This window comes from Antechinus flavipes, chromosome 5 (genome assembly GCF_016432865.1).
Source record: "Antechinus flavipes isolate AdamAnt ecotype Samford, QLD, Australia chromosome 5, AdamAnt_v2, whole genome shotgun sequence".
In the NCBI taxonomy this organism is placed as follows: Eukaryota; Metazoa; Chordata; class Mammalia; order Dasyuromorphia; family Dasyuridae; genus Antechinus; species Antechinus flavipes.
Window position 1 is genome coordinate 100,344,406 of NC_067402.1, and position 14,843 is coordinate 100,359,248.

The 14,843-nt window shown below is 36.0% G+C and overlaps 1 protein-coding gene and 1 gene segment (V, D, J or C); both read right to left on the bottom strand.

The window, feature by feature from the left end:
- Positions 1-14,843, bottom strand: part of LOC127538885 (T cell receptor beta constant 2-like) — a 92,274-nt gene that overhangs the window by 51,213 nt on the left and 26,218 nt on the right.
- Positions 1,236-6,546, bottom strand: LOC127538879 (anionic trypsin-like). Its single transcript, XM_051962686.1, has 5 exons — positions 6,507-6,546; positions 5,397-5,553; positions 4,365-4,618; positions 1,827-1,963; positions 1,236-1,485 (listed from the first exon to the last, which is right to left on the bottom strand). The coding sequence occupies exons 1-5, from the start codon at positions 6,544-6,546 to the stop codon at positions 1,333-1,335; spliced, it is 741 nt and encodes a 246-aa protein (XP_051818646.1). The 3' UTR covers positions 1,236-1,332.

A 14,843-nucleotide genomic window follows, 5' to 3' on the forward strand; every position in this document is an offset into this window, starting at 1 on the left:
AAACACTGTACAACAGCAACACTGTGTGATGGTTAATTATGAAAGACACAGCCCTTCTTAACAACACATGATCTAAGACATGTATAAAGGACTCATGAAGGAAAATATTATTCCAGATAAAGAATTAATGGACTTAATGCAGATTAAAGCATATTTTTTTCACTTACTTTATTGTTTCTCATGTTTCTCCCCCCTTTGATCTATTTCCTCTTTTACAACTGCAATAAATATGGAAACATGTTTTACGTTGTAGTATATGTGTAAACTATGTCAAACAGTCTACCATTTTCAGAAGAGGAGAGAGGAGACAGAGAAGGAAGGAGATGAAAATTTTGGAACTCAAAAATCTTATTAAAAAGAATGCCAAAAAATTTTTGACATGCAACTAGGAAAAATAAAATACTATTAAAAAAAATTAATGAGAAAAGTAAAAAGACTAAGAGAGGTCAATATCTTGTGCAATGCCACCTAGCCTCAGAAATGAGAGTAGTTCATTCTGAAACACTTTAGTGTATTTACAAAATATTTATATATCATATGTATCATGTATCATATATATTATTTGTAATATATATAAGTATATAAGTTTTATACTATGTTCATGGTATATAAATTATTTATAACTATTATGTACCTTATATTTTAGTTACTGCATTTGTCTTTTATCACCATACTATACTATTATCTAAAGGTCAAGGACCACATTGTAGTTAAGATTTTTATTCCCCAGCCTAGTTAGTAGTAGCCACTAAAGTGACTATTAAATAAGTAAACTGGTAGATGATTGCAAAGAAAGATGACATAGGGAAAGAAGAAGAGAGTCTCAAGGAAAACACTATGGGAAAAAGTTTCAAGAGCAAACTGTAGAGGTAACTAGCCCTTCCACAACCTTATTTCCACATGCTTTTTAGGGATGAATTCCAGTTAGTTTATACCTGAAAGGATTCTAATAACACTAATTCCTCAGTAGCTGAGGATAAAGAAGGATTAATGTTAAATGACTTCCTGAACAACTGGCAGAGGAAAAAATGGGTATATTATGTATGGGATTTTTTGTTTTTTAACCATGGGAACCATGGGCTTCAAAAGAGAGCCACTGTCTTGTCATAATATAAGCAGTTACCTGAATTGACTTCTGGAGGGGAGGAGTATGCTGTATTGGTACACATCAGTCCAAAAGCATTCCCATTTTTTAAATGAAAAATGAACAGAAACTCAAGAATAGGCAAGAGCAATAAATAGAGCATCATTTTATTGACAGAATCATTTTGTTGGCATCATATCCCAAAACAATAGTCCAAAGGAAAGGACAGAAACAGGGGTCAGGAGTCTTTAGCTGTTCTGAGCAATGGTTGCCTCAATCCAATCCACATAGTTGCAGACTCTGGTGTAGACACCAGGCTTATTCTTCTGAGCACAGCCATAGCCCCAGGAGACAATACCCTGGAGTTCTCCATTACACACCACGGGTCCACCTGAATCACCCTAGGGGTGGAGAACATGTATAAATGAGAGGAAAAGGAAGAGATTGCTGCTCACACCATAGTCTGAAGCTTGGGGGTCCCAAAGGTCATCCAGCCCAATCCCAGCCTCTATGGTCCTTTAGTCTTTCAAGAACATTGCCTTCCATTGATCATCCCTGTTCCCCCAGATCTTCATGACCATTTCCATTTAGCTTATGCTCAACTCATCTTGAGATGATCTAGAAGGTAAGGACATATTCCTTTCTTTTTTTTCAGAGACCTTGAGATTTCTCCAAATCCTCATCATTATTGGGCTTAATGAAAGTGCTGATTTCTTCTCCTTACAGAAAGTTAAAATCTTACCTGGCAGGAATCCTTGCCACCCTCTAGGAAGCCAGCACAGACCATGTTTTCTGTGATCTGACCAGGATAGGAGGATGTGCATTGAGCATCAGAGAGAAGGGGAGCATTCAAACACTGCAGAACATCTGGGTAGTCAGCTGTGAAAAAAATGGGATTGGAGAAGGGTAAGAGTAACTATCATATTAAAGAAGAAAGCACAATCTATCTAATAGAGTGTTCAGTCTTTTAAGAACTGAGTTGGTAGAAAGGGACTTGGAGAACTTTAATATGGAAAAGAGAAAATAGTTGTATCTCTCCTTCATCTGAACTCTCATAATTTCCAGCTATTTATTATGACACATTTCAAACTTCTCTGTATGAAGATTATTTGTGCAATTGTTCATCCCTTTTACTATACTGCAAAAAGATATGATGTATAAGGCACTAGCCTTGGTATTATGAAGATCTACATTTCAACCTTGTTTCTGACACATACAGGCTATATGACATGGGGCAGATGATTTAATTTCTTAGCTTTGTACTCTCTAATACAAGTTGCAGAGAAGGAACTACTCTGCAGTGGTAGAGGAGTCATTTTCCTGTAAAATTCCCTATTGCAATAAAATCACTGATCCAGGCTCTCTTTTTATCCTCTTCAGATATAACCTTCTTCAGAGAAGAAACCAGTTTATTCACGGCTATCTGTTTTCCAAAGCACATAGCATAGTACCGTCTACATAATAGATACATGAAAATGTTTGATAAGTATATAGTTAATTTATAAGCTGTGATAAGATGGTTAATATCTTTAACTTTCACAGGAAAAAGTATGTTACTATTATTGTGTATTTGAAATATTTGCAACTTTGACAAATTAAACACATACCTCTAGAAATAGAAAATGGACTTCTGGAAAATTATAAAATGGGTTTCGAAGACAGTACCCTTTATACTAGGGCAGCTAAGTGATACAGTGGATAGAGTGCCAGTCCATCAGAACCTCCTTAGTTTAAATCTAGCCTCAGACCCTGATTATAGCTACATGGCTCTAGGAAAGTCACTTAATCCTGTTTACCTCAATTTCCTCACTTGTAAAATGAATTGGGGAAGAAAATGACAAACCACTTCAATATCTTTGCTAAGAAAACCCTAAATAGTATCAGGAAGAGTTAGTCATGATTGAAACGATTGAACAATAATACCCTTTGTATTGTTTATACTGTTTTGGGGAGCCGGGGGTAGCAGGTACCAGGAAGTATGGAGAATTGTGGAGAGTTGGTAGAAAACAGTATGAAAACTAAGTATATTTAGCATATGTCTGTTATTCAGAGTCTAGCATTGAACAAAGGACTAAATCAACTTGGGATATGTGAATCAGGGCCCCTCAGTTTCAAAGCTGGAAAAAGAAATGCTTTGAGACTGAAAAGGAAAAAAGCTAGCTGCTCATATAATCTTTAATCATTTAAATCTAGAAGGGATATTTGGGACTGTATAGTCTAACTACTTCTCTTTTACAAATAAGTAAACTAAGTCTCAAAAAAAGACAATATGTTTAAAGTCACAGAGGAAAGGATTTACAGGACTAATATCTGAGCCATTGTCTTTTAGCCCTAAGTTCTGCATTTCTTTTATGCAGGAGGACCAAACTTAGTCAAGAGAGAGTCAGGGCTTTGTACAAGATTGTAAAGCTAATAAATTTAAGAGTTGAGCTTCAAATCCAGATTTTCTTCAGTATGCTTTCCACCCCATCATCCAGCTTATCTTTTGCTCTTCAAAATGTCATAAATGTTTCAAGCCTGAGTTCAGACTAGAGGTTAGCTTAGAAACAGTTGAATTATGTCTAAAGTTTGGCGTTTCAGTCATCTTTGAGTCTTTGTGACTCCACTTGGGGTTTTCTTGGCAAAGATTTTAGAGTGGTTTGCTTTTTTCCATCTCCAATTCATTTTGCAGAGAAGAAAACTGAGGCAAATTGGATTAAGTGACTTGCTCAGAATCACACAGCTAGCAAGTGTCTGAGGCCAGATTTGAACTCAGGAAGATGCATTTTCCTGATTCCAAGCCTAGTGCTTTAGCCACTGTGCCATAGGGTATAAATCTAAACACAGAGAAGGGAAGTGAAACAGGTGAAACTAGAATGCCATAATAAAAGAAATAATTAAAGAATGTCACCTGTATCTTATAACTTAACTATTAAATGTTTCTGGATATCATGTTGACTGATTTTGCTCTTTTCCTAAATTCCTTAGCAAAGTTTCTTCTTTCCAACACTTTGACATTTAATAGTAAGTGCAAAGTAGTGGGGATGTATCCAGGAGGTAGGCTAGTGTTAGTGGGATAGTCAAAAGAAATGAAAATTTTGGGAAAGTGGCTTTGGAGTATTTCTATGTTGGTTGTTGTCATCAACCAAGAAATATTTCCCCCTGGGATACTGGAGATCAGGAAGGGAGAGGAAAGATATAGGCATACTATCAATAAAAATAAGAAGGGAGAAGCTGATTTAAAGTCAGTGGAGATGTGTTGATCTAATGCAAAAGTAAGGGACAGGGCAAAGCTACTCACCACCAAAGCTTGCCATGTTGCCCCAACCAGAGATGAGACACTCAGTGCCTGCAGGTGCACAGGTTTTGGGCAGAGAAATGGTAGCCACACGAGAGTTGAGGACAGCTGGGGTTTTCAGCTTGATCAGCATGATGTCATTATTCAGGTTACGGCTGTTGTAGTTTGGATGGCGGATGATCTTTTCGGCATCGATGAACTGTTCATTTCCCTCAAGGACCTCAATGTTATGCTCTCCTAGTCTCACCTGCATTCGGCTGATAAGGACAATTTTTTTTTCAGTGTTGGATGTGACCACTAAAGGTACTCTCTTCTAAGAACTGGATAGACTTTGTACCTAGAATTCTGTACATCTTAGATCATTTTAAATGTAGAGTTTCTTGTTTATTTTTCATTCTCAAAGAGGACCATGACATCAAGGAGGTGATGCCATGATATGCAAGTGAATTGGATTTAAGTGAGGGAGAGCTGTCCAAGATTACTTGCCTCATTTTCCCCTCCAGAGCCTTGTATGAAATGGGAGATCTATGTCTTTTTTGAGCTAATATTGCCAACATGTCTTAGTTTGACTGAATCAGCACCCATTCAGTGATGTGGAGTTATGTGGGCGTGTGTGTGTGTGTGTGTCTAGCACTGACTACAATCCTGCTCTAGGTGGACATGCAGGATGTGGATATTGCAAAAAACCTGCTGGCTTTTTGCTTTCATGATAGGGTGTTGTAGAGGAACAAAACATTATTCCTAAGCATTTGAAAGCTGTGCTTTATTTCTAACTCTGGGTTTTTGCTTACTCTGTCTCATTCATTTTCAGTCATGTATCACCACGTTTAATTTATGAATCACTCTATTCCCATTTTATTCTTATATCCACTTCTTTTTATCACAGTCTGAAGTTTGGATCATGAGTCTAACTTCTTGGAATTTCTGCCTTTCACCCCAAATTGCATGCATTTTTCTCCATGAAGTCTCCAAAAGCTACCATAACCAACTGGCTGTAGAACCCACCCTGGGGCCAGCACCAGTTCTGTCACTTACGATTTGTAGCAATGAGCAGCTGACACCACCCACTGTTCATTGATGAGGGAACCACCACAGAAATGGTAGCCAGAATTCAGGGACACCTGGTAGGGGAGGCTGTTCTCACAGGTGTAGCCCCCGACGATCTTGTCATCATCATCAGTGGAGAAAGCAACTTGGTGGGGGGGAGAAATTTGGAGAAGGGAATTTAGTAGTATGTGAAGCCTAAGCCCTAGGAATGCTTTCTCGAATTTGTCTTCTACAAAATCCCTCCCAATTTGTGAAGATCACTGCTATTATGACATGGGTTAACATAATCAATACCTCTGTTTCCCTGTCTACATTTCTCTCTGTGTTTCTCTGTCTCTCTGTTTCTGTTTCTCTCTCTGCTTCTTTCTCTCCATTTGTCTCCATCTTTTTCTATTTCTGTTTCTCTATTTCTTCTTCTGCTCCATCTTTCTGTCTTCTAGATTCTCCCCAAGCTGCATCCTGCATTCAGCTGTACTTTCTCATACTTTCTCATATCTACATTCTATGTCCTTAGGTTAAAAACAGAGAAGAATATTCTTATTTTTATAGGCAGTAAAATCAATCAAGAATCATTAATTAAGTATATACTCTTGTTAGAACTGGAGGAAGCAAACATAAAAATGAAATATTTTCTTCCCTTAAGAAGCTCACAATTGATTACTATGAATGTGATTCTATCCCTTCCCTTCTCGTGTCTCTTCCTCTCCAGATTAGCTTCCTCGTTCACTGATTCTCTCTTATCTTTGACCTAATAGTTTTTGAATCATAGATAGTTTTTCTACTTCCTCTTGTTTCCTTTCTTCCTAGTTTGTTCTGCTAGAAATTTCATTTCCACACATTTCCAAGTCTATCATTGCATGGAGAAGTTTGGTTATGAAAGATCCTATAGTTGTGCATATTGGGGACAGAGAAAGGTAGATGAAGTAAAGGGGGATTGGAAAGGGGATCTAGAAGAGATTGTTAGCAGGTGAAGAGAGAAAGTAGATAGATATGGGGTAGGTAACTGAAGACAAAAGGATGAATTGAGAGAATGGCCAGAATGTTCTACAGGCTAGAAGAGGCAGCAAGGAATGACATAAGGTGATTAGAGGGGCTCACCAGCTGCTCCCACAAAAGCCAGGATCAACAGAGGGTTCATGTTGGCAGGATTTGGTTGATCTTTTCTATGGAGGCCCTCAGCTTTTTATATTCCATGAGTAGAACGTATTTGTAAAGCAGAAGGTCATCTCATATCCACTCCCCCCACACACCTGCCACCTTTCCCTTTCTTACCATCTTCTATCAGTTCTCTTATTTTTAGCTTTTTCATACACAAATATTAAATTTTAAATGATAAAAAAATTTCCATAGGCATTCTAAATAATTGATGCCTGTGAGAATTTACTGAAATGGAGAGAATGGGAGTTTGTATACAAAGGGAACTGAAGATTTATATGGTAGTCTACATTCTTGCAGGACACATCTTTGGTGGTAAGAATATTTGAAGAAAAGAGGAAGAGAAAGAAGAGAAAGAAGAAAGCAAAGCAAAGTTTTGAGTCTCTATATTATACAAGCCTAATATTTTAATATTAAATTGGCTTGGGGGAATATGATCTGACCATATCTGAACAAACCAAGAAGAAAGTGGGAATTTGGGGTAGTAATAGATTACTTTACTCAGGGCTCCTAAAGGCTCTCTAAATCTCTTTATTCCTAAAGGATATTATTTTCCTCAGACAAATGCCAAATCTTAAGGAAATAACCAAACTTGAATGGAGTTTAGAAAATACTACTGGCCCTACTTACGAATCTTCACTTGAGGCTTCAAGCTTTGTATGTCTGGGGGTAGGTGACACAATAGCAAACTTGAATAAGTTTGAGCATGTTTTCATAATAGTAATTCAATTTGGGAAAGGCAGAAGAAATGGTTTTCAAGAAATTGAATTTTATCACAAATGGGAAGATGGAAAAACATCACTGAATTCAGATCACTAGAACTATATGAATTGCCTACATTGATATTGGAAGAACATGTGAGTATGTTGCTGAATTACTCTCAGCAATATTTGGAAAATTGTAGCAAATGAAAAGTAGGAGAAAGGCAAACTTTTTTTTTAATTTTCCAAAAAGGGGAAGAAAGTAGATTGATCAAACTATAGGCCAATGAGTAATTCAATTTCTAAAAAAAGTTCTAGAAGACATTGTTAAAATAATGATTTTAAACAGTGGTAATCCCAATTAGTCAGCATAGTTTTCTCTCAAAATATGCTCTATACTAATATCATTTGGTGGTTTTTGTTGCTGTTGCTGTTGTTGTAGTTGTTTGTGGAGATTGACAGTTACTTGAATAATTATGAAGACATTCCAAAGGATTCCTGGATTTAAAAACAATATTTGGCAATGTCTTTCAAGCACTTACCATGGAAGAATAAAATGGAAATGGACAGACCAGAGAATTTGGCTACATGACGGATGTTTCAGAACTAGATAAAGATCAAGTGGGGAGAACATCTTTAATGCAACATATTGGGTCTCTGTCCTTGGTCCTATTTCATTTTTTTCAAAGATCTGAGTGAAAGCACACATAATCCATATTCTGGTTTTCTTCTCTCTGGGTTTATATAAATAGGATTCAGTCTTCCTTTTATTAACCTTTTTATTTTTCAAAACATATGCATGACATATCCAACATATAAAGGACTGCTTGCCATCTAGGGGAGGGGGTGGAGGGAGGGAGGGAAAAAAAATCGGAACAGAAACGAGAGTCAATATAAAGTAATTATTAAATAAAAATTTAAAAAAAAACATATGCTCGGACAATTTTTTAACATTAGCTCTTGCAAAACCTTGTGTTCTAATTCCCCCCTTTCCCACCCCCTTCTCTAGATGACAAGTCATCCAATATATGTTAAACATGGTAGAAATATATGTTAAATCCAATATATGTAGATATGTTTATACAATTATCTTGCTGCTCAAAAAAAATAAATCAAACCATAAAAAAGATGAAAAGCAAAATAAAATGTGAGCAAACAAAACCAAAAAGAATAACCACACTCAGTTCCCATAGTTCCCTCTCTGAGACACATTAGTCTCTTCATCACTAAACAATTGGAACTGGTTTGAATCATCTCATTGTTGAAGATAGCCACGTCTCAGAATTGATCATCCTATAATATTGATGTTGCTGTATATAATGATCTCCTGCTTCTGCTCATTTCACTTAGCATCAGTTCATGCAAGTCTCTAGGATTCTCTGAAATCATTCTGTTCATTGTTTCTTACAGAACAATAATATTCCACAACAATCATATACCATAACTTATCCAGCCATTCTCCAATTGATAGGCATCTGTTCAGTTTCCAGTTTCTTGTCACTACAAAAGGGGCTGTCACAAAAAATTTTGCATACGTGGGTCCCTTTCCCTCCCCCTCCTTTAAGATCTTTTAGGCATATAAGCCCAGTAGAAACACTGCTGGATCAAAGGGTATGCACAATTTGGGCATAGTTCCAAATTGCTCTCCAGAATGATTGGATCCATTCACAGTTTCACCAACAATGTATTAGTGTCCCAGTTTTCCCACATCCCTTTAAACATTTGTCATTGCAGGATTCAGTATTAGAAGCATTTTAAAAAAATATCCTTTGTTTCATTACATTACCCAGGGCATACATTGAAACTTCAGAATATTGGTTTATTTGATCTTCTCACTGTCCATCAGGGTCTTCTCCAGCAACTTCAGAATGTAACATATCTGAATTTCTGCAGATACATATGTCTTCAGTTCCTTTTCAGAAAGACATACAATGCAACTCTCAAGTTAATAATAAATATATGGAAGATACAAAACTTTATTTTGCCCCACAGTGAATATAAAACAAATGAAAGACTCACAGAAATTCATGACCATTCAAGCTAACTCTCTTTTTCTTCTTTAAGCTTCAACTCTCCAGTGAAGATAAATGTAGTGTACCATATTTATAATCCCATACTGTGATTGAGACTTTATCTGATGGGAAATAATACACAGGTCCTTCGAATGTCAATCCTCTTCCCATTGAAGAAGCATAAGCCAACTAATTTGTAGTATTTTTATATCAAAGTGTCCATATTGCTAGTCCATATCATGGCTGGTTTTTGTTATTATCCTTTCTCTAGCAAGGTCATTACATATTCTCATTTCTCTTTAAGAGTGTTTTTGGAATTCAGGTCAATTTTTCTCTTTTTTGGAAACTTTGTCCAGAGATTTATATTGCTTTACATTAGATCTGGTTTTTCCATGTCTGGAGACTATATAGTTCCCTCCTTCTCTGGGGCTTGATCCCTTTCTCCAGACATCAATTAACTACTCTGTATAAAGATCTCTATGGCAGCCATCTTTAAAGATGAATATTTCCATAGAGGATAAAGAAGACTTCATCATTCTTGGGAACATATATTTTCTGTCATGGCCTTTTCTTAGACCACTTATCTCTGTCCTAATCACTTTAAATGTGTTCAAATGCCCTATCACAGGACAAATACATTCTAGTCATGTGTACACTTAATTTAAATGCTACGTTTTTGTGAATCATGAGAAATGAGTGTAGTATCCAAAGGCTAGAGCTTTATCAATATTCAATATTAATGCCACATTTCAAAAAGGTAAAAGCAAATGCCATATAGTAGAATAGAGATTTGGAATCAAAGAACCTTCATTGCAAATCCATCTCTTTTACTTATTATCTCTGTAATCACTTCATCTTTCTTTGCCTCAGGTTCTTCATATTTGAAATGAGGAAGTTAAATTAGATTACTTCTAAGGTCATTGGCAGTTGTAAATCTATGATTACATTTTTTAAAAATAATATTTCCAGAAGGATTTTTGTAGTAATAAAAGTGCAGAGAAAGGGGAACAAAGTAGAGATATCCACTGATCAAGGAGATTGAACAAACTATAACATATGAAAGTCTTGGAATACTATGATTTTGTAAGAAATGGTGAAAGTAAGGTTTGAAGAAAGAAGGAGAGACTGTGCTAGTTAAGATGATGCTTTCTACCCACCTCTACAGATGACAAGTCCATCACATTAGCACTACCCATTAATTTTTTGGGGTTGTGGAAATGATGGAAAAAGTAGAAGTGGAAGGATGGCAGAATAGAGATCAACTTTGGGAGAATTTATCTAAAGGAAGAGGTAAAAAGAGTTTTTTTCAGATGCAAAAGAGTGAGAGAGAAAAGTGGCCTTGATACAGAAGCAGCCGGCTTTTCCCTCAGCATGTTTTTTTTTTTTCCATAAGTCTTAAAAGAAAACTCACTCCCTTTGGACACAAACAGGTCCCAGTACAAGTATTAAATGTATGTGGCAGCAAGAAATGACTACTGTGACCAGAACAAAATAGAAACAAGGATTCAGGAAAGGCAGAAAAATCAGCTAATAGCATGTCAATGGCCATTTTTGTCTTTCTGACCTGTTTCACTTAAAAAATACTGCCATTTGATCCTCTTGCTTTATTTTCCCTCTCTAGAAACATGTTCTTTAATCATTCTTTATAGTTGATTCATAACTTGTTCAGTTATTTCAATCTTGTCCAACTCTTCATGAATACATTTGTTTTGTTTTGGCAAAAATACTGGAATGGTTTGCCCGTTTTCTTCTCCAATTCATTTTACAGATAAAGAAATTGAGGCAAACAGAATTAAGTGACATAACTAGTAAATGAGGGCAGATGAATCTTCTTGACTCTAGCCCAGTACTCTCTGCACATAACAGCACCTAACTGACCCATAAGAGGACCTGTCATTGCCAGATAATTAACTGGTAAGGATGCCTTCCTCCTCACCTACTGTTCATGTGCCTTTTTTTTCCACTTCCTGAATGTTATTTAAGTTAATTATTCTCATGCAAGGTCATTGCTAACCAACAATTAAATTAAATTAAAGCATATTAAAATTAATTGAAAAATAACATGTATTACAAAGTAATCAAACAATAATTCTTTCACTCCCAGTTCCAAACTTTCAAGGGGAAAATTAAACAACAGCAACAACAAAATTTCAGTTTTTTCCCATCTCAAGCCAAGAAATTTAGTGTCTCCATATAGATCTTCCTTTTTTTCTCAATACTGCCAAGTATGAGAAAGTCAGTCACCTCAGCAATAGCAAAATGCTATTTTAAATTTTAAACAAGCTGCAATACTCCACTTCAATTGTTTCTGCAACAACACATATGAGAAGATGAATATCACTGAACATAAGAAGGAACAAGCATTTATATAACACCTATTATGTGCCAAACTCTTTACTGAAATTAGACCATTTGATGTTCACAACCCTCTGCAATATAGATGCTGTTATGATCCTTAGTTTTTTGTTGAAGAAACTGAGACATTTAGAGGTTGTTACTTGCCAAAAGTCACATATCTAGCAACAGTCTAAGGTTGAATCTGAATCCAGACCCAATGCTCTATTCCCTGCACTACATAGCTGGTTAAGAGAGCAATAGTCTAGCAGCTAGTGTATTTGAAATAAGCAAGCAGAGTGGGTGCAATGAACTCTCTTATCGGAGGCTAGAATGAGTGCTGGCATGTGAGCAAAGCTTACAGAAAGAAGTATAATCAAATTTTTAGAAAATATGTACTGGAAACAATTTTGCCCTATCAGGGATGGAGAAAGGAGGGAAGTAATGAAAGAAAAATAATCAGATCTGTAGTATGGACTGATTGCATTAGTGCTTCTATCCTGCATCCCCATTTATCTGTGTAATTATGAGTATAAAAGAGAAGGCAAGGAGCTGGTGCACTATTGATTAATCTACTCTATACATATCATGGAGGGGAGAATGTGGGATTATTATATGCCATGCAATATATTATTGTTATTATTTATCATCATCATAAGTACAGAAACTAAGTAAGATTTGGGTGTGGCTGGACATTATAAACCTAGTTGTCATATTTTTTGACAAAAAATCTTGTTTTGTGCCTTCCCTTGAGAATAATACAATGTGATTTAATACAATACTCAATATTTGTGTGAATTATCCTCTGCCTGTGAGCAGGTATGCCTGCAGGAAGTATGGCAGAGATAAGAAGATGTGAACATGTCATCCCATAGAGCACTTTCCTTTTGGCATCACTGTTCTCTAAGTGTGCCTTGTTTTCTGCTTCTGCTCATTTCACTTAGCATCAGTTCATGCAAGTCTCTAGGATTCTCTGAAATCATTCTGTTCATTGTTTCTTACAGAACAATAATATTCCACAACAATCATATACCATAACTTATCCAGCCATTCTCCAATTGATAGGCATCTGTTCAGTTTCCAGTTTCTTGTCACTACAAAAGGGGCTGTCACAAAAAATTTTGCATACGTGGGTCCCTTTCCCTCCCCCTCCTTTAAGATCTTTTAGGCATATAAGCCCAGTAGAAACACTGCTGGATCAAAGGGTATGCACAATTTGGGCATAGTTCCAAATTGCTCTCCAGAATGATTGGATCCATTCACAGTTTCACCAACAATGTATTAGTGTCTCAGTTTTCCCACATCCCTTTAAACATTTGTCATTGCAGGATTCAGTATTAGAGGCATTTTAAAAAATATCCTTTGTTTCATTACATTACCCAGGGCATACATTGAAACTTCAGAATATTGGTTTATTTGATCTTCTCACTGTCCATCAGGGTCTTCTCCAGCAACTTCAGAATGTAACATATCTGAATTTCTGCAGATACATATGTCTTCAGTTCCTTTTCAGAAAGACATACAATGCAACTCTCAAGTTAATAATAAATATACAGAAGATACAAAACTTTATTTTGCCCCACAGTGAATATAAAACAAATGAAAGACTCACAGAAATTCATGACCATTCAAGCTAACTCTCTTTTTCTTCTTTAAGCCTCAACTCTCCAGTGAAGATAAATGTAGTGTACCATATTTATAATCCCATACTGTGATTGAGACTTTATCTGATGGGAAATAATACACAGGTCCTTCGAATGTCAATCCTCTTCCCATTGAAGAAGCATAAGCCAACTAATTTGTAGTATTTTTATATCAAAGTGTCCATATTGCTAGTCCATATCATGGCTGGTCTTTGTTATTATCCTTTCTCTAGCAAGGTCATTACATATTCTCATTTCTCTTTAAGAGTGTTTTTGGAATTCAGGTCAATTTTTCTCTTTTTTGGAAACTTTGTCCAGAGATTTATATTGCTTTACATTAGATCTGGTTTTTCCATGTCTGGAGACTATATAGTTCCCTCCTTCTCTGGGGCTTGATCCCTTTCTCCAGACATCAATTAACTACTCTGTATAAAGATCTCTATGGCAGCCATCTTTAAAGATGAATATTTCCATAGAGGATAAAGAAGACTTCATCATTCTTGGGAACATATATTTTCTGTCATGGCCTTTTCTTAGACCACTTATCTCTGTCCTAATCACTTTAAATGTGTTCAAATGCCCTATCACAGGACAAATACATTCTAGTCATGTGTACACTTAATTTAAATGCTACGTTTTTGTGAATCATGAGAAATGAGTGTAGTATCCAAAGGCTAGAGTTTTATCAATGTTCAATATTAATGCCACATTTCAAAAAGGTAAAAGCAAATGCCATATAGTGGAATAGAGATTTGGAATCAAAGAACCTTCATTGCAAATCCATCTCTTTTACTTATTATCTCTGTAATCACTTCATCTTTCTTTGCCTCAGGTTCTTCATATTTGAAATGAGGAAGTTAAATTAGATTACTTCTAAGGTCATTGGCAGTTGGAAATCTATGATTACATTTTTTAAAAATAATATTTCCAGAAGGATTTTTGTAGTAATAAAAGTGCAGAGAAAGGGGAACAAAGTAGAGATATCCACTGATCAAGGAGATTGAACAAACTATAACATATGAAAGTCTTGGAATACTATGATTTTGTAAGAAATGGTGAAAGTAAGGTTTGAAGAAAGAAGGAGAGACTGTGCTAGTTAAGATGATGCTTTCTACCCACCTCTACAGATGACAAGTCCATCACATTAGCACTACCCATTAATTTTTGGGGTTGTGGAAATGATGGAAAAAGTAGAAGTGGAAGGATGGCAGAATAGAGATCAACTTTGGGAGAATTTATCTAAAGGAAGAGGTAAAAAGAGTTTTTTTCAGATGCAAAAGAGTGAGAGAGAAAAGTGGCCTTGATACAGAAGCAGCCGGCTTTTCCCTCAGCATGTTTTTTTTTTTTCCATAAGTCTTAAAAGAAAACTCACTCCCTTTGGACACAAACAGGTCCCAGTACAAGTATTAAATGTATGTGGCAGCAAGAAATGACTACTGTGACCAGAACAAAATAGAAACAAGGATTCAGGAAAGGCAGAAAAATCAGCTAATAGCATGTCAATGGCCATTTTTGTCTTTCTGACCTGTTTCACTTAAAAAATACTGCCATTTGATCCTCTTGCTTTATTTTCCCTCTCTAGAAACATGT

Coding starts and splice junctions, on each gene's coding strand:
- LOC127538879 (XM_051962686.1), bottom strand. CDS start 6,546: ATGAACCCTCTGTTGATCCTGGCTTTTGTGGGAGCAGCTG. Junction 1,964..4,364: donor CAACATGGCAAGCTTTGGTG/GTGAGTAGCTTT, acceptor TTTTTTTCACAG/CTGACTACCCAGATGTTCTG. Junction 1,486..1,826: donor GTGGCAAGGATTCCTGCCAG/GTAAGATTTTAA, acceptor CTCCACCCCTAG/GGTGATTCAGGTGGACCCGT.